The sequence below is a fragment of the Plecotus auritus genome (assembly GCF_963455305.1).
Source record: "Plecotus auritus genome assembly, chromosome: 12".
NCBI lineage: Eukaryota > Metazoa > Chordata > Mammalia > Chiroptera > Vespertilionidae > Plecotus > Plecotus auritus.
In genome coordinates this window covers 42,910,280-42,935,407 of record NC_137778.1, presented here as the reverse complement: position 1 = coordinate 42,935,407, position 25,128 = coordinate 42,910,280, and the positions used below count along the sequence as shown (strand labels likewise).

The window sequence follows — 25,128 nt, the reverse complement described above, 5'->3', positions numbered from 1 at the left end:
CTAAACTTCTGTGCACGTTTACACAGTGTTCACAAGGGCAGATCGAACCTAGCCAAGAGCCTTCTTCCCACACTCAGCACGCCCAGGGGCCGTAACCAGGTGTCCTCACCCAGGCAGTGTACGTAAATGAGGAAACCACCACAGATGAAAAGCCACGGCCCAGTAGCGGCCACTGACTGTTGTCGGTGAGTTCCCTCGTTCAGGACGCCTTGTAAGTGCCAGCAGCTGCAAAGTATCAGATTCTATATGGCTTCATTAACAATTAGCAAAGGCTCTTTGTCTGACCCTGGAGCTGTTGGTATGTCAGTATCTTGAAATGTCTCTTATCTGTACAGTATGGTCCTTGAAAAGAATTTTTGAAAGATTAAATGAACATTAGCAATATTTACAAATAAAAACTGACTGAGACGCTGCTTAAGAGAATGATACTCTTGACTGGATGGTTGTCACAAGAAAAATGGGCCCTATGGTTCTGGGTGAATTTTTTAAAATCACCTACTTTTTCCCAAGGAACTACTCATACCTAAAACTTAAACCAAGAGAAAGTGCCTACTTTATTACACACACAATTAAGCTCGTTTTGAAATTAAAAAGCAAGTACAATGGATGTTCATGATGCTCCTTTGTGTAGTACTCATTTTCAGAACAGAACGCCACCAATACAAATGGAACTGCACAGAACGCTAGTAAAACTCCAAAGGAAGGAAAACTGGGGGGAGCACAGACTTTCAGGGAGCAATAGCCCCCGGAAACTGCAGCTCAAATGGCTCGAGCACGTCATACCGAATCTGGTCCCGCAGACACGTCCCAGTTACTCAGCAGCTACCTGGAAGGGTTCAAGGAAAATACTTGCTATGAAGGATTCACTTAACTTTATGACTTTTCCCTTTACTGTACATTATCATCGACAATACAGACACTTCAGGAGATAACCATCTTCCCTCATAATTCTTAGGTGGCAAATTTAAAACGTTTTACCAATGAAAATGATGAAACGAATTACTAGCATCCCCTAGCTCCCATTCCGTCGGACACTGTGACCACCAGGGAGTCACTGTGATTAGAGCGCCCCGTCTAACGATCAGCCTTGCCTGGGAACGTGTACGAGCTGCTCGGGCCGAGTTTAAGAAGCCCCATGCTGTCCTGAAAGCCCCGTGCTCACACCGACTCCGAGCCTCGGTCCCCAAGTCCCCAGGTCCCATCGGCTCCTCGGAGCCGCCTGCGGGCAGGGACAGCAGCAGCAGCAGCAGCAGCACCGAGATGCGCACAGCCTGCTGCCTGGCCTGGCAGCTCTGCCGCTGCTCCTGTGTGCGGGATGTCCCCTGCGGCCGCAGTTCCTCCACCAGGCGGGTGCCGGCTCACGCGGGCAGAGGCGCCGTTAGCTGTGCGGCAGCTGCCCGGGGAAGTACGCCGAGGAGGAGGAGGAAGGGCCCGAGGCGGGTTTGCAGGCTGGCTGCAGCGCTCCCAGCGGGCCATCTTTCTGATGGTCTGCAATGAGGAAGAGAAGGTGACTTGGCCTCCCGTCAGCCTCGGGCCCCTTCCCTCCCACCGCAGCGGACGGGACGCGGGAGGCCTCACCTGCGGGGCTGAAGAGATTCTGGCTGAGCCCCCGCAAAGGAATGCTGTCTTCCCTTTTCTTCAGGTACTTGGGCTCCAGCCCCACATTTTCACCGCTTAACAGGAAAACAGTAATTATTTACTTAAACTCTTGTTTTTCTCGTTAGTAGTTAATTGTGAATGTTCGCCTAATCCATATACTATATATGTTTATAGTTTTGTTCAAAACAAATCCCGTTAGCCCGTTTTCTTCAGCAAATAACCTTTGTGCCCACCAGTGCGGCGCCCTCTTCCAGCGGGTGGATCTGAACACGTAAAGCTGAAACCCGCAGGGCGGGGCTGGGACGTGGGAGAACCGAGCGCTCCACGAGGACCATGCCATACGCAGGGGCCTGCCCTGAGAACATGCTACTGAGACTTTCCCACCTCGTCTGTTTAAATGAATGCCTTCTTCCTTTCCCCAAAAGCTCTTTCAAGTCTGTGCTTCAGAGGGTCATTAACAGATATCACTGCGTACTGGCACAACAGGATTCTGGTTAGATGAACACAAATGTGGTATTCCAAAAAGAGCCATGTCCGCCCCTGGATTTTCTCTCTCTGCCCCTGCATCCCTTCTTCCCACCTGCCCCGGTGCAGCTTCTCTCGTGGCGTCCTTGCAACAGGAAAGTAAAAGTTCTTGCTAAACAATGACCTGATAACCTTAAAATTAGAGGAAGGTCTTTTCCCAATTTTCAGGAAAGATGAATAGGTATTTTTTCCATTTTAACGTTTTTCCTTCTTTAATCTTTGATCCTCACTGCCACTAGCTGACAACAATTTAAAAACCTAACCAATTTCAACAGAGAAAATGCAAAAAACAGCTGACCAGTCCTACTTTTACGGACACGATTTTTTGATTCTTATTCTGCAAACACGATCGCCACACGTTGTGCGAGTGAGCTGGGTGTGACCTGCGTGTGTAAACGCCCCGGAGTGGAGAAACAGGAGGCTCCCGCACTGACTGTTTCCATACTGGTCGGGGGCGGCTTTAGAGCAGCCCCGGGCGAAGGGCCGGGGGCCGGTAAGAGGCCTCTGCGCCGCGGTAGTCTCCTAGTGTGACTACATGGAGGCGGCCGCTCATGGCCACCAGTGCCAGCAGGTGGCCCTGCCCGCCCTCACACTGTAACCAGGAAACAGTGTTATGAACATGAAGCCCGGCCAGAGACCAGTCTGCACATCTGAGCTGTTTAGTTCGGCCACAGCTCGCTGATTCGACGGACGGCAGGTGAACCCTTGTCTCAGAGCCGAGGGACAGGAGGAGCTGGGCAGGCCCAGCGGGACCACGCGGACAGGAAGCTTATGTATGTATGCATGTTCGCTGGGACATGTATGTATGCATGTTCGCTGGGACAATCTCATCAGCCTGTACTCTTACTTGCCGAAGGGTCCCAGCAGGTTAATGAGCTGCTTCCTCAGGTGACTATTAGGAATTAATAAGATTTCTAGCTATCTTTTAGAAAATAAAATTTTACTATATATCTAACTGCATCCTACAGTTTAAAAAACATATGAAAAACCCCTTCCCTATAGCTAAGAGTGAGTAAGTTCCATGGACCATCAACTGAAAAGGTCGCAGATAAACAGGCGTCCTGGCTTTTCGGGCCCCGGTGCAATCCCTTCGGATGACTTCCAGAAGGGCGAACGTTACGCGTTTTGTCAAGAAGTACTTACTTCTCCTTATTAGCGGCGCCGGGCACACTAAGAGTTGTTCCTGACTGAACATCCCCTAGTGACGGACTTGGTTTTGTCAACTGCAAGTTAAACTGAACCTGTGAAGCGAGAAAACACCTCATGTAACTGAACTGGTGAGGACGGAGACAAGCTACACGAAGCGAGGTGCTTCCCCGTTTTTCCTGATAAGCGAGAGCACAGCGGTCCAGGCGCACTGTAGTTCATTACAAACACGCTTTGTGGAGAGGATTTAATACAAGGATTTTTCCCCTTGCCCCAAAGGTTCCTATCACACAAGCGAGATGAGCGGCGGAGACAAAGCACGAACACATTTAGACAAGTGTATGCACAGAGTTACTCATAAACGCGGCTAGGAATTTGGATTTTAAAATAGAAGTAATCCAACAATCCATGTAAAAGTCCAAACCAAATACCAGCATGTGATATGGAAGTCTATTTAAAGACATAGCGACTGTGACTGAGTGGGTCTCACGCCAGGGATGTGTAAATGTATCTACGTCAGGAAACCCACAAACACGAATCCCCACCAACAGATCAAAGAAGGAAAGGCACACGAAAACCATGTCTACTTTTGATAAAAACGCCTAATGAAGTCGGCATAGACAGACACCAGTGTACCAGGATGAAATTGGAAATCAGAAAGGTAAACGCTGCTGTCCTTGGATATCAAGGTTCAACAGCCTCAAGATACTGGTTTTTACCACAGCGATCTACACATTTAACACAGTAACATCAAACAGGAATAGGAATTTTTAAAAGCCAGACAGGATGATTTTAAAACTCATTAAAAAATCAACATGCAAAAGGAGTGAGGAAAACTAGAATATCAGATATTAATGCAGAATAGAGTTTCTGACCACCAATCATAAACAATTAGAAAACTGGAGAAAATAAACAAAAAGAATGTTATCAAATCTGGACCACACTTTGGAAAAATGGGGCAGTTTCTTAAAAATTAAATCTCTGCCCCAGCCAGTCCTTCTATTCATGGTATTCACCCAGGAAAAACACAGCTGCACACCTCGGTCCTGGCGGCTGTTTGGAGTCAGCCCCAAACTGACAATGACACGGACGTCCATCAAATGGCAGACGAGGGGCTAGCGTGGCCTCCGCACGCAGTGAGCAGCACGAGCAATTGGAAGCGGGCCCTGATGCGCACCACCACCCGACAAACCGCAAACCGCGGTGCTGAGGGAGAGAGCTGGGAAGCGACACCCTGCACGGTCCCATTCCCACGAGGTGTAGGGGCAGGTTTACAGCGACAGAGAGCACGTCAGCAGGCGCTCAGCTGCTCAGGGGACGAGCGTGGGTTCCGTGCGGAAGCACCAGGGAACCTTCCGAGGAGAACCGAGTGCTCTCACACCGCACTGCTGTGACGGCCTCACCGCCGTATGAACTGACCGAATCAGTAAACAGTGAACAACAACGGGAGACGTACGGTACGTACATCACACCTTAGTGACGTTTTAAATTGAAAGGCACCAGACGGAGACAAACACGACAAGTCCAAAACAGGGCAATAACCACAGTGGAAATATAAAACCAACAGTAAATGTCTGGAACATATAAAGAACAGTCATGACATCATTTTATAAGGATTAAATCTCCCAAACGAAGATGAATAAAACGGATAAACAGAAACCTAATAGAAGAAACACAGCCCATAAATATATAAAAAGATGTTCCCCACTTAATTCCCAGGGAAGTGCCAGATGAGCCAAAATGCCTACGGCCCAGTTACTGTCCGGAATCCACCCTACACATCCGCTGCCTAAGGCCGCAGAGACACCGCTAAGCGCTGGGTGCGGACTGAGACCGCAAACCGCCAGCGGCCCACGGCGGGCACCCGCGGGATGGAGGAGCACCGGCTACACGCAGCGGATGCCAGCACGAGGCCACCCAGGCGCAGTCTCCAAAGCAGGCAGCGACCACAACTCCATCGAGTAGAAGACAATCCTGTAATTCTGACTTACACAGTGACTAGCCAGCCATGGGCAAACTACGGCCCGCGGGCCGGATCCGGCTGTTCTATCCGGTTCTCTTGCTCTCCCCTCCGCTCCTTTACTTTGCATTTATATTAGTTCACACAAACACTCCATCCATGCTTTTGTTCCGGCCCTCTGGTCCAGTTTAAGAACCCATGGTGGCCCTCGAGTCAAAAAGTTTGCCCACCCCTGCACTAGACAGTTGATGATGTACTCATCCAACACATGACCTAATACAACTGACCACAACAGTTTTTAAACAGTTTTTACAGATGAAGAGGGCGTGTAAGCTAATAACTGGCTACATGTAGTTCCTTAAGTGTTCATTTCCTTACCTTTGGGCCTGAAGCCGGGTGGAGGGCATTTCTGGCAGACACAGCCTGGGGAAAGGTGTTCTGGAAACCAAATGCAGCGGACACAGGGTACCCGAGGCCACAGGTTGGGTAAGCCAGTCTACCATCAACCTAAAAATAAACATACACCGCATTGAAGGATGAGGAATTGCTTCTACGTAAGCGTTTGCTGATCCGAGACCCGAGCATCTGCTATAACAACTGAGTGAACAGCACCACCTCAGGCCAGTTTTGTCCATCACGACACCACAAACGCCGCTTTGTTCCACACCCCGAGGCTGGGGTAGCTCGGCTCTCCCAGGGGCTGGGCCAGCTCAACCGACCAACCCCTGTACCTGCCTCAACCTATTTTTTAAATACCCTTTTATTGATTTCAGAAAGAGGAAGGGGATTGAGCCCACAACCTGGGCACATGCCCTGACTGGGAATCAAACCCAACGGGTGACCTCCTGGTGCATGGGACAATGCTCAACCAGCTGAGCCCACCGGCCGGGCTCCTGGAACTATCCAGACTCTGAGGTATCTTTGGTTCGCTCTCATGCCACACACCCAGCCCTAAAAAGAGGGGGGAGGGAGGGGGGGGAATAGACTCACAGATCAATAGAGCCATCAGGGATACAATCCTTTTCTGCCAGAGTGAGTAGCAACAAGAGCATCCGTGTTCTTAAACTGACTGATGGAGACAATGGTTTGCTTTACCAATACTTTTCATTATAGTAACGACACCATTAACCAGTGACACGGAAACCGTTTATCACTGAGGCCAACTGAAACGCTCATCTTCAGTCTGTGTACACTAGTGGCTGCGTGACAGCACCCCTCCCCTGGCTCCGCGGCAGTCTTTTCAGCTCTGTAATTCAGCAGCAGGCACTTCTTTTCACCTTTTGCCCCTCAGCAGAAATCCCCACCTTTTTTTTAAATCTTCACTTGAGGATATTTTTCCATTGAGTTTTTAGAGTGGAGGGGGAGAGACAGAGAGAGAGAAACTTCGATGTGAGAGACACATCGATGGGTTGCCTCCTGCACAGGGATGGAGCCTGCAACTGAGGTACATCCCCTTGACCGGAATCGAACCCAGGACCCCTCAGTCCGCGAGTTGGCATTCTAGCCACTGAGCCAACCGGCCAGGGCTCCTTTCCCTTCTTTAAACACCAGGACTGCCCGGCTCACTAGAGCAGATGAAAACTGTCAGGCATTTGAGTTGGAGGTCCTCGCCAGTGCACTCTGGCCAGGACTACAGGGACATGCACGGTGGACGCGCTGGGCTGATCACTGCTCCGGGCGTGAGGGAACCGCCCACCGTGAGGAGCCACAGGGGCCTCAGCCACAGGCTGCTGAGGGGTTCACTGGAATCACAGCCAGGCGCGGGAGGGCTTACGAGACGGCTTAAGGAAGTGGGGCTTTCCTGTGGCCTGGAGGCCATCAGGAGGTGAGGGTGACTGTCTGCCCGGGTGTCTGAGTACATCTCACCTAACGGCAGGGGGAATGTATGAAGGCCAAAGCTGTCACTAGGAATGAAGCACTCATTGACCACGGATAAGAGGGCTGCCTATTTTGTTGGGTTGGCAATGTCTATATTTTTGTCTTGTTTTGTTTTTTTTTAATCCTCACCTGAGGATATGCTTATTAATTTTCTGAGAGAGAGGAAGGGAGAGACAGACAGAAACAACCGGCTGCCTCCCACACGCGCCACAACCGGGACTGAACCCGCAACCTTTTGTGTACGGACAACACTCCGACCAACGGAGCACCGGCCAGGGCCGGAGTGGCCGTGTGTGTCCTGGGCCGGCAGAGCGGGCTGGTCCGCTGTCCGCCGTGAGAAGCCCAGGTCCGGAGGCGAGCCGAGGCCTGGCTGGGAGGCCCGGTCCAGCTCCTAGCAACACCTGCTGCGTTTCTTGCAAGGAAAAAGCGAGATATGGTTCCGGAAGCTAAAAGCTTCTATCTCGCAGCAGTTTTTCCTAGACCAGTGGTCGGCAAACTGCGGCTCGCGAGCCACATGCGGCTCTTTGGCCCCTTGAGGGTGGCTCTTCCACAAAATACCACGGCCTGGGCGAGTCTATTTTGAAGAAGTGGCGTTAGAAGAAGTTTACGTTTAAAAACTGTGGCTCCCAAAAGAAATGTCAACCGTCCTGTTGATATTGGGCTCTGTGGACGAAGGAGTTTGCCGACCACTGGGCTAGACTGTAGAGCTGAGAAGCCTCTTAACAGGGCTCTTCTCTTTCCGATAGAGTTCCGTTGAGGTCGCTTCCACCACAGTTCCCAACTGAGCCCAATCCTTGTTCTCACCTTCCCGAGGCCTCCTAAGTATATATATATATATATATATATATATATATATATATATATATATGTGTGTGTGTGTGTGTGTGTGTGTGTGTGTGTGTGGTGTGTGTGTGTGGGGTGGTGTATGTGTGTGGTGTGGGTGGTGTGTGTGTGGGTGGGGTGGTGTATGTGTGTGGTGTGTGTGTGGGTGTGTGTGGGTGTGTGTGTGTGGTGTGTGTGTGTGGTGTGTGGGATGGTGTGTGTGTGGGGGGGTGGGGTATGGGGTGTGTGGTGTGTGTGTGTGTGTGTGTGTGTGGTATGTGGTATGTGGTGTGTGTGGTGTGTGGTGTGTTTAAGTTTTCGGCTCTTCTGGCAGGACTTAACAGTGAATGATTTCTAGATCTACTCAACTCGTACGAGAAGTGTGCCCTTGAAGTACAGCCTCTCTGTTAAGAGCAGTCCACCTGGTCCACTTGCAGGGAACAGATTCTCCTCGGAGCTAATGACTGGACTCCCGTGTATCAGCACCAGCCCCCGTGTCACGGAGACTTCGTGACAACCTGGGGATGTTTTCTGTTCTAGGGACTTGACTGAGACCTCGCCCATCTGCATGTAAATCTTACCATGTGGGAGTTAGGAGAGAGTCCACTTCTGATCGTGCTGCTAGAATGTACCGGTGGAGTGGCCGAAGGTCCCAGCACGTCCTGCTTTCTCACTAGCTGATTGTCATTTAGTTCTTTATTTAACCATGTGATTACTTATCGAAAACAACAAGAAACAAGGGAAAGAACTTTAGTAAGCTATTTTTACTTCCCTAATCATTTTAAGTATTAAAAATTATGCTGGTTATTTTTTTAATTTAAAATTTTTAAAACTGCCTTATATAACAGAAGAAGATAGGTTAACTTAAATTTTTGTCATTTAAGATTCTTATTTAAAAAAAAGATTATTTTAGCACATAGAACTCCTTATTCTATTACTATCCCAAGTATGTGTCTGCTAGTCAAGGGTCTCTCTGAAGGCTTTTAAGAATGATATCTTACAGTTTATTTAAATTTCACACTCATACCTGACAACCAATACTAGTAACTCAGAAAAATGTTAGTTAAAGGCTTAATTTTGTATTTTAGTTTCAAATAATTTATATTATTACTATTAGGTAAATACAGCAATTGCAAAAGAGGGAAGAATTTAAAAAGTAAATTACAGTAATATTTTAACACTTTTAATTCTGGGTCACTGATATGGGTGATAGAGTTTCTTTTAATGATGGTAACTGTTTTATAGGGCAGGTGATATAATTTACTATAGCAAAGAGAAAAGACAGTATATTTCAAGCAGAAATTATTTGCATATAGCAATAGCCTGATTTTCCTAGACTTTTCTATGAATTCAAGTATAATATTAAGGTTCTGAATAAAAACAATGAATTTCATTTACATAAAAAGATAACATACTTACACTTTTCATTATTTTTTAGAAGCTGTTTGCTTTCCTCAAGTTTTTGAACTGTAGCTTCTAACTGTTCTTGTAATTTGCATACCTGAAATAAGTCAATCCTCATAAATATAATAAAGACTACATTAAAAACTGAAGAAATATACTGACTGCTATTAATTTAAGAGTTCATTACTTATTATTAAGTAATGAAGGCTCACCTATTTAGGAAATGAACACTAAAGGTATGTGAGTCATAACTAACTTTTCAAACAAAAATAAGTTATTCACTTCTGTTGAATCTAGTTGAAGCCAAAGCCATTCTCTAATATAACAAAGTAGAAATCTGAACTATACTTCTGAGGCAATGTGTTATCTTTTACAAACAATCACACACAGAAATACAAAATATTCTCCACCTCCTGCTCTTTACTTCGGAGAGACTGCCCAACGTCTTGTAATTCCTTTTGTTCCTTTTGTAATTTTTCTTCCTTTTCAGCCAAGAGTTTCTCCTGCTGAATGGTAACTGTATTCTTCAGTTTCAATTTGCCCATTAGAGTTTTCAGATCCCCTTGTAGCTTCTTGATAATTTCGTTTGCCTGTAAAAGAGCTTCAGATGTATATTTCTATGTAATCCAATAAAACATTAACGTTCTGTTAAGTTTTCAAAGACAAACCTTAAGCAGTTCCGCTGATAATGATTTTATAGTTGCTTCCAGTTTTCCTATGTGTACCTGATTTTTCTCGCGGTGTTCCTCTAAAGCCACCTGGTATGTTTTTAAAAACATGAATCATTAGGGCCCTTTTTGAGGAAAAGCATCACCATAAACGTGATCATCAATTTGTTCACAACACCGTGAAGCAGACCTTTTGTTCCTGGATTGTATCGAATGCTTCTTTTGTTCTTAGGACCAGCTGGTCCTTGTCCTTGATCTCCTGTTCTAGAACAGCCACTTTGGTCTGCAGCTGATTAGCATGCTTCTCCTTCTCGTGGCACTCGGCATCTAGCGTAGAGTTCTCTCTTCGCAGAGACAGCACTTCCTGCTTCGCCCGCTGCAGCTCCTAGAGGCGGTAAATAATGAGGCACCGCGACAAAGCAAAGCTGCCGGCCTGGTCGCCTATAGTTAAGATGCTTAAAGTATAAAAAGTCCTCAATAATGGTGAAGCTCTAGTTCTGATGTGTTCTGAAGGGTACAAAAGCCTAAGGGTGTCTGTAACTTGTAGATTCGGAATACAGTTGTGAATAGGCTAAAAACTAACCCAATCACAAGGAAAAATAAAACAATCCTAACTTGTGAATAAATTACAACTTGAAAAAACTAGCTAAGAAATGTCTTGAAATCTACAGTTTTAAAAATCACTTGGATAATAAATACTGATTATAACAGAATTTCAAAATACATAAAATAAAGACCTTATCATTCCACCATCTACACAGTGGCTCTCAAACTGATGTGCATATTGAAGCACCTGACAAGTTTTAAAAACCACTGTCCTCGCTAACTGTGGGGCTCTGGAACCCAGCCCGAGGTATCTCCAAGGTCTGTCTGTCCTGATGCCTGGTGCCAGCCTCGGGAGAGTCTGATCAGTTAATATGAGGTATGGCTCGGGCTAGGCCAGTAAGACCCCTCCAACTGATTTTAAAGACAACCAGGGGGAGAACCATAAATCAAGAGTGAACAGTTCTCTCTGTCGCTCACACTTCTTTACATCGGGGGAAAGAACCAAGCCCGTCGCTCGATACCTCCTCAACTCCAGCCAGCTTTGCTTTGAGCTCTCTGATGGTGGAGTCGCCTTTGTATCTCCTCTCGGTGAGGTCTTTGTTAGCTGCTTCCAGCTCCGACAGCCTGCTCTGCAGCTGCTGAGTGTTGCGCTGGTGGAGGACTTCTAGCTCCTTTTTCTGCTGCTCATGCTGCTGTTGGTACTGCATCTGCGCCTATTATATAATAAAATAGAGCACCAAGTTCAAAGGAAAAACATGTACGGGAAGGTGCGAAGAAAAACACAATCCGTTATTCTTCTCTGTAATTATAAGATTTCCTTGTTTTGAAGAGGAGCTGTTTTCAATCATGAACTTCATGACGGAGCAGGTAAGGTCAACAAAGGCAGATTTACACTCTACTGTCGTTCATAACTTCTGCTCCTCCTGAACACACGTTTAGATTTAATGGTCTTCAAGTTCAGGGAAGAAGAATACAGGATGAAGTAAAAAAGCAAACTGCAAAATAGTATATAGAGTGTGAACCAAATGAGAGGGTCCATAAGGAACTGTCAGTATTTGCTTTAAACACCATTATATTGTTTCCATTTTTTAAACGTGTTTTATAATGAAAACAACAAAAAACCACACACCTACATTTGTGAAATCAGCAAGGTATTGTGCATTAGTTCAGCCCTACATTTAGTAGTTACATTTTAGCTAAACTAAAATCTGAACATGGTGTTAACTGTGTATGTAATACCATGTTGCCTGTTTGACTCATACCACAAACATATCTTAGTAATTCCTGTTGAGTACTATCAAATCCTAAATACTTTTTAGAAATAAACTACTTTTCTAATTATGACAGTTATACATGCTATTAAAGGCACAAAGAAATCACAAATGGCCAATAATCTCATCCCGGGACTCATTCTAAAGATTTAGGAATAACATCCCTCATACATACACAATATGCATATTTAAATTTAACGTATTAGGACTAAGCTATTTATACAATTTAATCATGCTTTTCATGCCCTTACCATTTGCACCTTCTCACATCATTAAAAAAAAAAAAATCTGTAGACATGTGAGTAGTTGCTCAACATTTCACCCATAGCTGTACCTTCTTTCATTTAATCCCTGCCCTACTGTGGTCACTGAGTTTCCAATTTTTCACAATTACAAGTAAAATGATTCCTATTACTGTACATAGATATACATCCAAAATTCAGACTATTTCCTTATGATTAATTATAGGTCAAGAATGTGAATAAATATGAAGCTTGACACAAGTTCTAAAAGTGCATTACAGCATGTTCTCTCTATTTCCCCTTTTCTCTCTCCTAAGCTCCAAAGTCCATTCTTTTATCTCTGTGACTTGTTTCCTGAGCCCACCCAGCCAAGCTGACTCAATTCTTCCATGGTTCACTTTTCATACCTCTATAAGTTTCTAAATAAAGTTTTGCTTGTTTAAAAATAAAAATAATAAAAGTAAAAATAAAATGAAAATAAATAAAACTGCATTTCAGGAAAGTTGTACCCATTCAAAAATTCCTACCACAAGTGCAGGAAAGTATCCTATATAATAAAAGGGTAATATGCAAATAGACTGAACAGCAGGACAACCAAGCAACCAATCAAAGCATAATATGCTAATGATATGCTAAGGATGCTCAACTGCCCGCTATGACGTTCACTGACCACCAGGGGGCAGATGCTCTGACTGGTAGGTTAGCTTGCTGCTGGGGTCTGGCAGATCGGGACTGAGTGAGATGGGCCAGACACGCCCTGGAGCCCTCCCGTTTTGTAAAGTAGTAATGTAACATTCCCAAAGTATTTTATGAAAAGGACTAGAGGCCTAGTGCACGAATTCATGCACCGGTGGGGTCCCTCAGCCTGGCTTGCACCCTCTCGCAATCTGGGACCCTCAGGGGATGTCGGAGAGCTGATTTCAGCCTGATCCTGCAGGCCACTCCGCTTGGGAGGGCGCCAAATGCAGGGTTCATGGCTGGCGAGTGTTGCTCTGGCAGCGCAAGCCTCTCCCAATAGGGACTGATTGGCGTGAGCCCGTGGTAGGCACAGTAGGAGCTGCAGGCAGCAATGAACTGCAGGTTTCGGCCCGATCCCTGCAGGCCACATAGAGGGACCCCACCCATGCATGAATTCGTGCACTGGGCCTCTAGTCTTTTTCATAAAATACTTTGGGAATGTTACGTTACTGCTTTACAAATTCCCTCATTTTTTAAAAACTGGAAAGGGAGGAGAAGGGAGCAAAAAACATACAACAGGTAAGAGTCCAGATAAAACTGCGAGTGCAACCTTGGAAGACATCACTGAAGGGGCAATCAGAAAAACAAGCAGAGCCACCTGGGAGAGGTGCTACCTGCGACCGGCTAAGGGTAATCGGACACGCTCATGGCAACAAAGGCAGTAAAAGGGAAAACGGTTTTATCCCAGTGATCATTACCATTTTGAAGTGTTTTGTTTTGTGTGTGTGCACGCACGTGCGCCTGTGTGATTTTTTTTAAAGTTGAGGAACAGAATTACATCATTTAGATTTTCTACTTTATTTCAGATGGTTCTGATACACATCAAAGTTTTAGATTCACTGCCCTATAGAATATCTATCAGCAAAAGGAGAACAGAGCAGCTGGTTTTAAAGTCTCAAAGGACTGATTCACAACCTATCAGAAAATGCAGTAGGGAAGGCAAACAAATCCTTCAGTCACTTTGACGTTATAGTATGCAATATCCATTAATATTTTATATGGGTATATTGCAATCTCACTTCTAGGAACAAGGAATGTTCGTTACAGTATTATTTACAATAATAAAAAATTGGAAGCATTTAAATGTCCACCGTTGGATAAGCAGTTAAATAATTTGTTATATCCAAACACTGAATACTATGCAGCCACTGAAAAGGAATATGTGAACCAAAAAAGAATGATACCTACAGTGTCATGTGAGGTGAAAAACATTCCCGCCAATAGATCCAGTAGGATCTCAGTAGCAGAGGACAAAACCGAAACCCAATGTGTGTACACATGTATCTATGATTATAGGTAGTTTACACATTTCAAATTTTATAAACATAAACAAATACTTACAAATTACCTATTATTTACACGTATGGAGAAAAGTCTGAAAACCCCATTAAATATTTACAGTTTATCTCTAGTTAGTAAGACTTTGAAGGAGACCATTTTTATAGACCCTGTCAAGTCGAACACTTTAAAGTATGCGCACGTCACTTTTATAATGAACACGATGACGAAGCGTAACAAAACATTTTCCCAGTTTCCTCTGAGGTTCATACCTGCAAGGCCTTTTCCCTCTCACTGGTCAGCTCCTGAGAATGCTTATTCGACAAGTCTGCTGTGTGGGATGCCCATTCATTCCGCAACTTATCTAATTCTTGAACTTTTTCTGATAATGTCTGCATCAGAGTTCAATACAAAACAGTAAGTCTCTCTTAAACAGGTCATCGGGTTAGAACATGCCAATATTTACAAGGATATCAAGGAATATGGAAGCAAAGATTTTTTGAATTTGAGGAAATCAAGATTAGAATAAAAGCAGTTTCAGATCTGAAACGGTCCACCGGCCAAGCTTGTCTACCTTTAACCTTGCAGTTAACTCTGGCTCTTCCCCACCCGGTCCCCTCCTCTGGCATGAAGAAGTATACACCCCAGCTGGATGGAGCCAGACGGTCAGAAGCATTCACTTAATACGTGAAGCCTGGGCACAGGTTCCCAAGGTGGGCCGTGCTGTGCAGAATAGCGGATTATCAGATAGTCTGGTCCTCAATTTCAAGTACTAGGGGCAAAAAGTAGTAGCTATGACTGAGACGATAAACCTGTCAGAGGAATTAATTCTAAACATAACACAAGGGGAAGGTTTCCAGGCCACCTGAGAGGCCACTTCAGACAAGAGGAATGAGGTAAACGAGAGGAGCAGGGAAGGAGCCTGTCACAGACACTGTACATCATCTGACTTAATGAAGACCGCGAGGAAATGTGCCATGTGCTGGGGACAACAAAAGTGTTCGGATGGAATAAAACATCAAAGAGATAAAGCATCGGATTAAGATAACTAACTGGTAGAAAAGGGTGGAAGAGAAGGAGGAATTGTGTGATAGCATGCTTTAAAAAAATACACTAAAGCCTGAATGGGATTCCAGAGGCAATTCAGAGCCAAGGTTTGGATGACTTACAAAGAAAAAGGAAACCTGATTTACCTTTTGTGTGAAATTCAGTTGCCTAGTAACATCCTCTAGTGATTGTGTCAGTGATAATTTTTCTTCCTGTTTATAAAAATAAAATGATGTAGCTTACAATTTAATTATGCTACTGCTCAAACTTTAGCAAAGTACAGCGTCAACATCAGGCTGGAGTTGGTTAGAAACTCGAATCACAGGCCCCACCTCAGACCTCTGAGTTAGAATCTGTGGCAGCGAGATCCCTAGATTTGTGAGCAATTAAATTTTGAGATGCACTGGTCTACAGCATTTGACGAAGGAGACTTTCTGAAAATGCTTAAGAGGCCTCCAATGCTGCTATAGAGCACTAATTTTATTTCATTCAATTTAAGATGGGCTATTAGGGTTCCTCAAACTACGGCCCGTGGGCCACATGCGGCCCGCCGAGGACATGTATCCGGCCCGCCGGGTGCCGCTGCCTGTCCTGCTTAGCAGCCAACTCGTCCCGGGCCCGCAGTGCGCATAGGAATTTGTTCATAGTTTTTTTTTTTAAACTATAGTCCGGCCCTCCAACAGTCTGAGGGACAGTGCACTGGCCTGGCCCCCTGTTTAAAAAGTTTGAGGACCCCTGGAGATAATCCTACACGTATCGATAAGCTGACGAAACCATGACCCCTAGAGTTTAAGTGACCTGCCCGAGATCGCAGAAAAGTAGTGAAAACCCTGGAACCTAACTTTCTCAGTTCCTAGTCCCATTCTATCTTTGACCCTTGAGTAAATGGAAAATAAATATACTCATTACGTTACAAAAATTTTGTGGACATCTTATTCAGAAAACCAAAACTACAAGCAATATAGCTCTTCAGTGCTTTGTTTGAGTCCTTCGGTAGTTATTTTAAAAGAACAGCTTGAATTCAGATCTTACCTTGCTACATTTCAAACAGCCTGCTAGGAACTTCTTTATCTCCACGTCATTGCCAGGTAAAAGTTTTAGTGAGAGGTGGGTAAGATGCTTAAAAGGATTCGTCTCTACCACATTGAGGAGGACAGGAGAGCTATCCAACACAGCTGCTGGAGACACTAACTGCAGCAGGAACCTTGGGAAACGAAGGTCACGTTATCACACGGTTATGAGGTAGGGAAACTCCCCCGCTGAGTCACAACCCCACTGCATCACGTTCCATAACTCAGTGGATCATCAACGAGTAGAAGGATCAGGAAAGGGGGCATACTGAAATCCTAGGGGCCCATGTGAAAGACTCCCAATGGTAAAATGTGATAAACTGGTGTCAATAGTAAAACGTGTAACTTGGATAAGAAAAACCAACTAATTGAAACATAATGAATATATTAATGCCCATGATTTCACGATGAAAGACAGATGAGAAAAAGTGAAGAACTAAAATAAAAAACAAACTGAAACCACAAAAATAACTAGAGCAACAACTTCATACTCTAAAAATTGACAATTTAAAAGAATTAAGGATTTATCCTTTATTGTATGACTTTTCAGAGTAATCAAATCGCCCTAATTGATGAGGGTAAGTTCTTGATTATAAATGAATTACATCCAATAAATATAGACAGAGTAGGATTAGAAAAGCATACTTTTGTAGTCTCTGCTGACATAACTGATTTGCTCAACAACCCCCAGCTGAAGAAGCAACAGGTAAAGGTTGGAGAGCTTTACCGTGAAAGGGTCAGGCATCGGCACCTCATGAACACCCACCCACACACACACCACTCATTCTCTCCTTTTTCCAACCGCATTATAAAAACATACGCTTGATGCTATTAAATATTTCAGATAATGGAAATTAAGAGTAAATGTTTCTGATTTTAATCGTGAGATTAAGTAAATTTAAGATTTCTTGGAGCCCTGGAACCCCCGTTTTTAAGATGGACAGGGACACCTCACACACAGAGAACACTGTGCCATCCACCCGTCCTATCCCGAGAGCCGGTACTGAGAGAAGGCTGGAGACGCGGTGCTGAGACTCACCTGGGGATTTCCTTGGCATGCTCCTGCGTACACTGCTGAAGCAGATCTATAAATTTCTGCGGGAAAGCTAAAAAGTCTACCAGAAGACCTTGCTGGAATTTTAAACTACACAGAAAACAGGAAAAGATATTTTTAGAAAATTTAACTACTATCTCTTATTACAATTAACACCCTGGAAGATCATTTTTTTCTTTACTAACCATACATAATCAAGATTTAATAAACTAGGGAACTTTCATTTTTATAAAATTCATTCAATGAGAGGGAAAAGGTCAATAAACTTAGCTAAAGATCCAAATTTCTGAGCCACTGTAAGCAGAACTCTAATAATCTATGCAATACTTATTTTCCCAAAAGCATTCTGAGTAATTAGAGTATAAACAGTCCAGTGTCCCCAGAATACCTAAATGTCCCTAACAGTGTGTATGTGTCTCAGAGAGAACAGTACCAATGCATTCACACAACTTAAAAGCTTACTTATTCCTAGATTAAATAGAAGATCAGGAAAGTAAATTTAGTTACCTCTGAAAATCTTCCTCAGATATAACAAGGTTATAGAGGAAAAATGGATCAGTGTCATCGGTCAGACGGATAACTAAATCCTAAAAGAAAGTGATTTTTAATGTGTTTAGTAGCTGTGGCTTTGAGTAAAAAGTGAGATCACCCAACATCAATGCACCCGCATCAGGCTTCAGCTGGCTCTGCTTCCTGGAGCTGCTGGCTTTCCCGAGTCTTACAGACTTCCATCTTCACAGGAGCCACAGGGGGGCGAGGGAGGAGGAAGTGAAGTAAACGCCAGCAGTGTTAAGTTTAGGAATATCACCCTAGCAGAACCTTAGGAAAATTCAGACCCAGCCCTTGCTGCACTATGACACGGTGACAAAAATATTCTTTACCACTGACGGCACCATAATCAACTGTATTTTCAGTTTCCTGCAATTTAACTGTCTGGTATGTCAAAAGTGGCAAACACATGAGCAGAAATCACAACCGTCCACCCTGGGAGAAAGGAGCATTTGTCCCTCGGGCAGAGGACGGGGTATCAGGTGACATGCTGCCAGTCGTCCTCCTCCGGGCCACCCCCTGCTCCAGATGGCCTCATGGGGAACCCACCTGCCTCAGCTTCAAGGGAGTCAACAGCTTTCATCAAGACCTGCTTCCAGATCAAGTTTACCGTGTGCCAGCGCATCACAGCGGCCAAAGCTGGCAGAAAAGTACACCGACACCAGGGACTCAGAGGACACGGGTGTCGGGAAAACAGGCAGAGCGACAAGGTGATGAAGGAGACGATAACGAAACAAGCACTGGGCTCAGAGTAAGGGTCCACTGGACGTGAAACCCACTGTGGCTCCTGAGGAACTGTTAGGGGCCCTGGGAAAACCTAACCACCCAGGAGGAGAGCCAGAAAATGAAGAGGTCCCACGGCACGCACAGGAATAACACGGATAACCTCTCCCCAAAATCAGCAACCCAAGCATTTGCTCTGCCTCAGATGCCCTGTTCTCCAAGCAACTGCAATTGAAGTGCTTCCTGAAATCCACCCCAAGATGCTGTAAAAAACTGAAGCTGCTGCCAGTACTGCCAGGTCCCTGGATATTTTAGAGAAAGCCGTGGTGGAGAAAACAATGCCCCACTTCTCAGCCCTGTAGTCTGTATCCGTCTGAAGGCCATATAGGACTGCTGCTCCAAATGCCGCTCTTCAAAAGGCAAAGGGAAAGATTTAAGAATAGCTCCCTCGGAGATTCATCCATCCCGTTCTCACATGCACACCATGGAACGCCAGCTCTCTAGGGTAGCAATAGATATTCTAGCATCTTAAGTGTCCTGGCAAACCTCAGGGGCCCAGCCTCCCAACCCCCATCTTCTGTGCTTTAGAAATATGTGGTATCATAATCGCTTAGTTATCGTAGTACATTCTACCACTCCGGACCTACAAGTTACAAAATGGCCCCAAATTAAAAGCAAAATAGGTGTAAAAAAGATCTCACAGTCTTAAACAACAAAAATAATTATCTGCAATGTAACAGAAATTATCATAGTTCAGAAGCGAAGTGAATACCCACCTTTCTGTGAACCGGATTAGACACTGCTTGCAGCTCAATGCTCACTCTAACACTGACTCTCCTGTGGGAAGACACAAGCCCGACCGTCAGTAGTCACAGGACACAGGTACACCACCTCCTAGATCAGCGACAGGGCCTTCCACAGACGTTCCTCCCTGTGAGATGCTGGGAAAGCACCATGGGTTTGGAGTTCAAGTTCTTACTCTCCCACTGGTAAGTAGCAATCAGGTCTTTAACCTGAGGCTAAATTTGTCTCTCCTGTAAAACGGGGTTGTCATGAGGAGGAAGAGGGATAAACGAAGGGGAAGGCCTAGCCTGGACCATAACCTTACTATCCTGATTCTGAAACAGCATCTGTTGAAAGATAAACCATCAATTTAATAACTTTTCACATTAAAAAAATTACCGATTCAAATAAATGATTTATGAGAGATTCCATTTGAAAAACTTAAAATGTGATGTAATATTAAGATACTGGAATGTTGAGTCAAGGACTAGGATAACATATTCCCTCCCCTCACACACACAAAATGTGTTTTTTTTTTCAGATCCACAAAGTACATCTGTTCAATATACTCCGTGCAGTATATGCACAGAAGTGTCACCAACAGGTTACCACCTATCTTATTCCAGAGGAACTCGAGGCCCTAAAAGGAAGAAACCGTAGTTTTCCACATTCTATACTGCACCCTGCAGAATCCAGTACTGAACAGAGGCATATAAATAAAGGTGCTCATAAACATTCACCAAATTGAACAAAGATATTTAAATAATTAGGAAATAAAGAGAAAATATTGGCGAAAAACCATCTCTACATAAGTGGTTCTTAAACTACTGTGCTAGAATTAAATAACATGGAAAAGGAAAGAAACAAATAATTTGTTCAATATTAAGTTATCCTTCTAAAGGTGTGTTTGAAACCTTTCCCACAGCCCACCACTACTTACATGCTACAGAAATAGAAAGTGTGGACAAAGCAATGCGCACGGATGGAAAACCTGGTAAGAGCTGACCAAAGCTAGCTTCAAGTGCTTGATTTTTTATGCTCTGACTTATTAATTTTACATTGGCTTAAAATCTTAGCTCATATGATGAGGTTACCATAACTTGTGTCTGTTATTTGAAAAGAAACAAGCAGAGCTAGTGAACACCACAAAAATAGGAAGAATTATCTTTAAACCCACAGAATGTTTTGTTTCTGTTTTGCTAATATCTAGAGCAGTGGTTCTCAACCTTCCTAATGCCTCGGCCCTTTAATACAGTTCCTCATGTTGTGGTGACCCCCAACCATAAAATTATTTTCGTTGCTACTTCATAACTGTAATTTTGCTACTGTTATGAATCGTCATGTAAATAAATATCTGTGTTTTCCGATGATCTTAGGTGACCCTGCTAGCGGTTCTCAACCTGTGGGTCGGAAAACACAGATATTTACATGACAATTCATTAACAGTAGCAAAATTACAGTTATGAAGTAGCAACGAAAATAATTTTATGGTTGGGGTCACCACAACATGAGGAACTGTATTAAAGGGCCGCGGCATTAGAAATATATTCCAAATGCTTATATGCATTAGATGTTGGGAGAAAGAGGGAGGAAAGGCCCACAGACTAACCCTGCTCCCCGTGTTTATTTCAGCTCCCCACGCCTCCCCAAATGTCTTATAGAAAAATCTGCGCTTTCAGAGGGTATACTACCTGAAATCAGAAATCCTGTTTTAGCGATTGTAATGGCTAATGTCACAGGAACATTATAAAACACATCAATAAAACCTCAATAAACGTGCTATTTCTCAAAATAAATGCCACATTCTGAACAATGCATACATGTACAAAACATCTTCCTTGGCAGGTAAATCTGGCATTAGCAGACCTGGACTCCAGCCCACCTCTCCCGCCCAGAAGCTATGATCTTCAACTCTCAATTCAAACAATTGAAAGCTACTCTAAGCCAGGTACTGTGCTGGGTGCTAGGGTTACAAACAGAAACAAACATGGTCCATGTCCTCACACGGAGATCTGGTTAAATGACCTGGCCCCAGATTTGCTTCTGATTGTATTGTAGGGCTTCCAGGGAGGGGAGGGACAGTCCCGCTCGCTGAGTGCCCACACTGCTGAGCCTTGCCAGGCCCTTGGAATACACCACCTGAGCTAACACAGTCATCTTAAGTCAGACCATCTGTCCTACAAAGGGAGAACCTGAGGTGCAGTTATAAACCTGGTGAAGGGCACACTGCAGAGCCCAAACCAGAACTCAGATTTTTCACCGACATCACGCTATCTGAGAAATAAGCTCAATTAATCAACTCAGGCAACCTTGAACAGAGCCTTAGGTGGACGGGATTTAAGACCGACCTTGAAAGTTATGAAGAAAGACGCACTGGAGGCGGAGGGGAGCAGGACTAGAGGCAGGGCACTGAGAGAGAATGAGCTGCCCTCGGAGGGTAACACGTAGTGTGACTACATCATCGGGGAGGGGAGCTCAGGAAACAAAAATGAAAAAGCAGGTTGGTGTCAAATCATGGGCTTCAAAATTTTCCACTTTCCTCCAGACAGTTCTCCGAGCAGTGCCACTGTCTTAACGGAACTGCCTCCTTCTCTATGACGTCAGTAATTTGTAAACTTCATGCATTCATCACACGTTAATAGCTAATGTTTAGTGAATGCGTACTGTGCTCCAGGCACGGTTTGTTCTAAGCACTTTAATATGTATTCACTCACTTCAAAGTCATAATACTCCCATGAGGCAGGTACGTTTATCACTGATTTAAAGATGGGCACAGAGACAGTAAGTAAACAAACTGACAACAAACCTGTACAAAATGAAGGTCAGTAAGTGGCAGATCTGGCCCCCCAGCCTGAAATCTGAACCCGTGCTGTGCTGCCTCTCCCGGGAAAACGGCTGACCCTATTGAAGCACGAGTTCCTTGAGGACCAGAATGAAAACGGGGGTTTCTGTTGTTCTGGGGCTGGAAGTGAGGAGCTAGGAAGCTTTATACTCTTAGCACCTCGGACAGTTCCTGTGCATAGTGGGCATTCTAAATTTATTGGTTGAGCTGAACTGGCCTTGAATCCGTAACTAGAGAGTCTGCATTATTTTCCCATGGGTCACTGTCACAATTACTCATCTCCGCCCTCGTAGCTAAAAGCAGCCCCAGAGGCTTCCTTAACAAACGAGGATGGCTGTGCTCCAGTAAAAATAAGGCTTTATTCACACAAATGGGCAGTGGGCCCCCTGGCCATGGGCTCTAGTTTGCTGACCTCTACTACGGGGATAGGAAAGGTTTCCAAACAGGAGGGTGAAAAGGGTGACATTGTGTCTTAAATTCTGAGGTAGTCTCAATTACCAGTAAATGAGAGCCGGAGAGTCAGAGCAGCAGACAGGAGTAATTAACCAGTTAATAGCTATGGGCCAGCAGACAAAAGACTGCTGGGATTTCAGGCTACCTTCCAGGTGGCTATTTCTACGATTAGCTGAGAGAGAACAACCTGGCGCCTTCCAACCCCAGGAGCATCCGTTTCTGGTTTACACGTGAACTTCTCTGCTGCCCACAGCGAACCCTGAGCAGAGGACACCGCCTTGGGGACTCCGCCCCCAGCCCAGAACCAGCCCGCTTCACCTTCGCCCACCCCTTTATCTAGAGCCAGTGTAAATCCTCTTAAAACAACTTACATCAGTCTCCCCAGCGCACGCGCACACACACACACACACACACACACACGATGTATACAAACACTCGCCCACGCCAGCACGGCTTTTCCACGTGGCGTGCTGCTGGCAGTTTAGGTTTCATGCCTAGCAATGGCCCAATAAACCCTCTGCTTTAAAAAGACCTTCAGCTGTGGCAGTTAAAATTTTTTGCTCAACAACATAATGAGATGGAGAAGAGCTAGGAGTTTCAATGTTGGAATCAGAAATTACACCCTCACCTTTCATCTTTCTATACTCATTCTAGAACGGTGCTGTGTCTGGTCGAGAAAGAATGGAGGCCACGAATATGAGCCACATAATAATTTTACATTTTCCGGAAGCCACATTTAACCCAACATACCCCAAATATCGCCATCTTAATATACATAATCAGCATAAAAGTCGAGATATTCTACACCCCCGTTTTTCATAGAGCCTTCAAAGTCCATTGTGCATTTCACTCTAGGGCACATCAGTTTGGATCCGTTCCAATTCAAACGTCCAGTAACCACAGTGGCCGGCACTCTGCGCAGCAGGAAAGAATGACGGACAGAAATAACCCGCACATCTCCATCCTGGGCTGATGGTGTGGGTGTGGCACCACCTCCCTGCCAGGCTTGCCAACGGATTTTGGACCTAATTAAACGACACACCAGTTTCACATTCCTCAATAAGTCCATGTCCTTGTTTTCTATGCCACATGTTCACACCTGACCCTCCTAACAATCACCTGGGCAGGCATGTTAGACCAGTTTTATCAATGAGAAGCTAAGAGACGCCTAATGAGTGGGGGAACCAAGACAACACTGCACTCTCCTGGGTGGGGGAAGTTTAAAGAGAGTAAAGGGGGGTATACACGCGGTGACGGAAGGAGACTTGACGTGGGGTGGTGAACACAATACAAAATGCAGACTTGTACACCTGGAACCTACGTAATTTTATCAACCAACGTTACCCCAATAAAATCAATAAAGGGGGCGAGGGGTGGCATGGCTCAGTAGCTGAGCCTCCATCTATGAACCATGAGGTCACCCTTGGATTCCTGGTCGGGGCACAGGCCCGGATTGCGGGCTCGATCCCCAGTAGGGGGCGTGCAGGAGGCAGCCGATCAGTGATTCTCTCTCATCATTAGTGTTTCTATCTCTCTCTCCCTCTCCCTTCCTCTCTGAAATCAATAAAAATATACTTTAAAAAGGGGGGGGGGGTATTCCATTATCTGACTTCTGGTCCAATCTCTCTATTGAAGCGCCGCCTCCTCAATGAAAGTTGTCATTGCGTTTGCCTGTGAGATGGGTCTTTATTTCCGACCTCACGGGGCTGTCACCCCACGGAGACAAGGGCCGTTTACCCGACACTGTGGCCCCAGCGCGGGGCCAGCGTTTGGCACGTCGGCGATATTTACATGAAGGACTGAAATTTCTGGCTGGCCCCTATGGTTTTTAGCCGATTTTAGTCACTTCAAGTGTAGTAAATGGGAACGGGCGATACACCATAAAACTGGCTGTTCTGAAGGCGAAGCCCAAATGCACTTGTGACAGAATCCCAAGACCGGGAGCCACGGCCCGCGTCCCAGCGCGACCCAGCCGGGCCCCAGTTCCCACCTGTCAAAGCGGAGACGGGCTCTCATCTCCACGGTCCCCACACTCACTCCGGGCGGCTCCCCGCCTCCTCATCCGCCTCCCTGCGCGTCCTCGGCAACGGCCACTCGGCGAGACAGGTGGCCCCGCGTCCCTGCTGAGTCCCCCCACCCCCGCGTCCCGGGGCCGCCGGCCCGACACCCCGCCGCAGGCCGCAGCCCACCGGCCCGAGCCGCCATCTTCCCCCCTCGGCCCGACCCCAACCGCCACCCGCAGGCAGCGGGGACCGCGGGCCTCACCTCTCCTCGCAGTCTCGGCACTTCACCTGCAGCGGGACGAGCTGCTGGAACAGAACCTGGCTCATGCTGCACCGCTGTCCCGCCGCTGTGCGCAGCGTCCGCAGACCGGGGCTCCGGCACCCGCCTCAGCGGCGTCCCGGTCCAGCTAAGGTTTGAGTTTGGCGCTCGACTTCCGCTGAGGGGGCGGGGCATAGAAATAGACGGAAGCTGAAGGCGGGTTGGACCTCGCCGGCCACCGTCCCCTTCTTCCGGTCGGCCGGGGGCG

At 45.6% G+C, this 25,128-nt stretch overlaps 1 protein-coding gene across 1 annotated transcript; it reads right to left on the bottom strand.

The window, feature by feature from the left end:
* Nucleotides 1-535: 535 nt before the first annotated feature.
* On the bottom strand, nucleotides 536-25,041 carry SASS6 (SAS-6 centriolar assembly protein). Its single transcript, XM_080649218.1, has 17 exons — nucleotides 24,864-25,041; nucleotides 19,297-19,357; nucleotides 17,756-17,835; nucleotides 17,234-17,338; nucleotides 16,157-16,328; nucleotides 15,271-15,336; nucleotides 14,350-14,469; nucleotides 11,070-11,261; nucleotides 10,193-10,387; nucleotides 10,003-10,092; nucleotides 9,745-9,924; nucleotides 9,350-9,431; nucleotides 8,512-8,645; nucleotides 5,609-5,737; nucleotides 3,268-3,365; nucleotides 1,579-1,673; nucleotides 536-1,488 (listed from the first exon to the last, which is right to left on the bottom strand). The coding sequence occupies exons 1-17, from the start codon at nucleotides 24,926-24,928 to the stop codon at nucleotides 1,379-1,381; spliced, it is 1,974 nt and encodes a 657-aa protein (XP_080505344.1). The 5' UTR covers nucleotides 24,929-25,041; the 3' UTR covers nucleotides 536-1,378.
* Nucleotides 25,042-25,128: the final 87 nt, after the last annotated feature.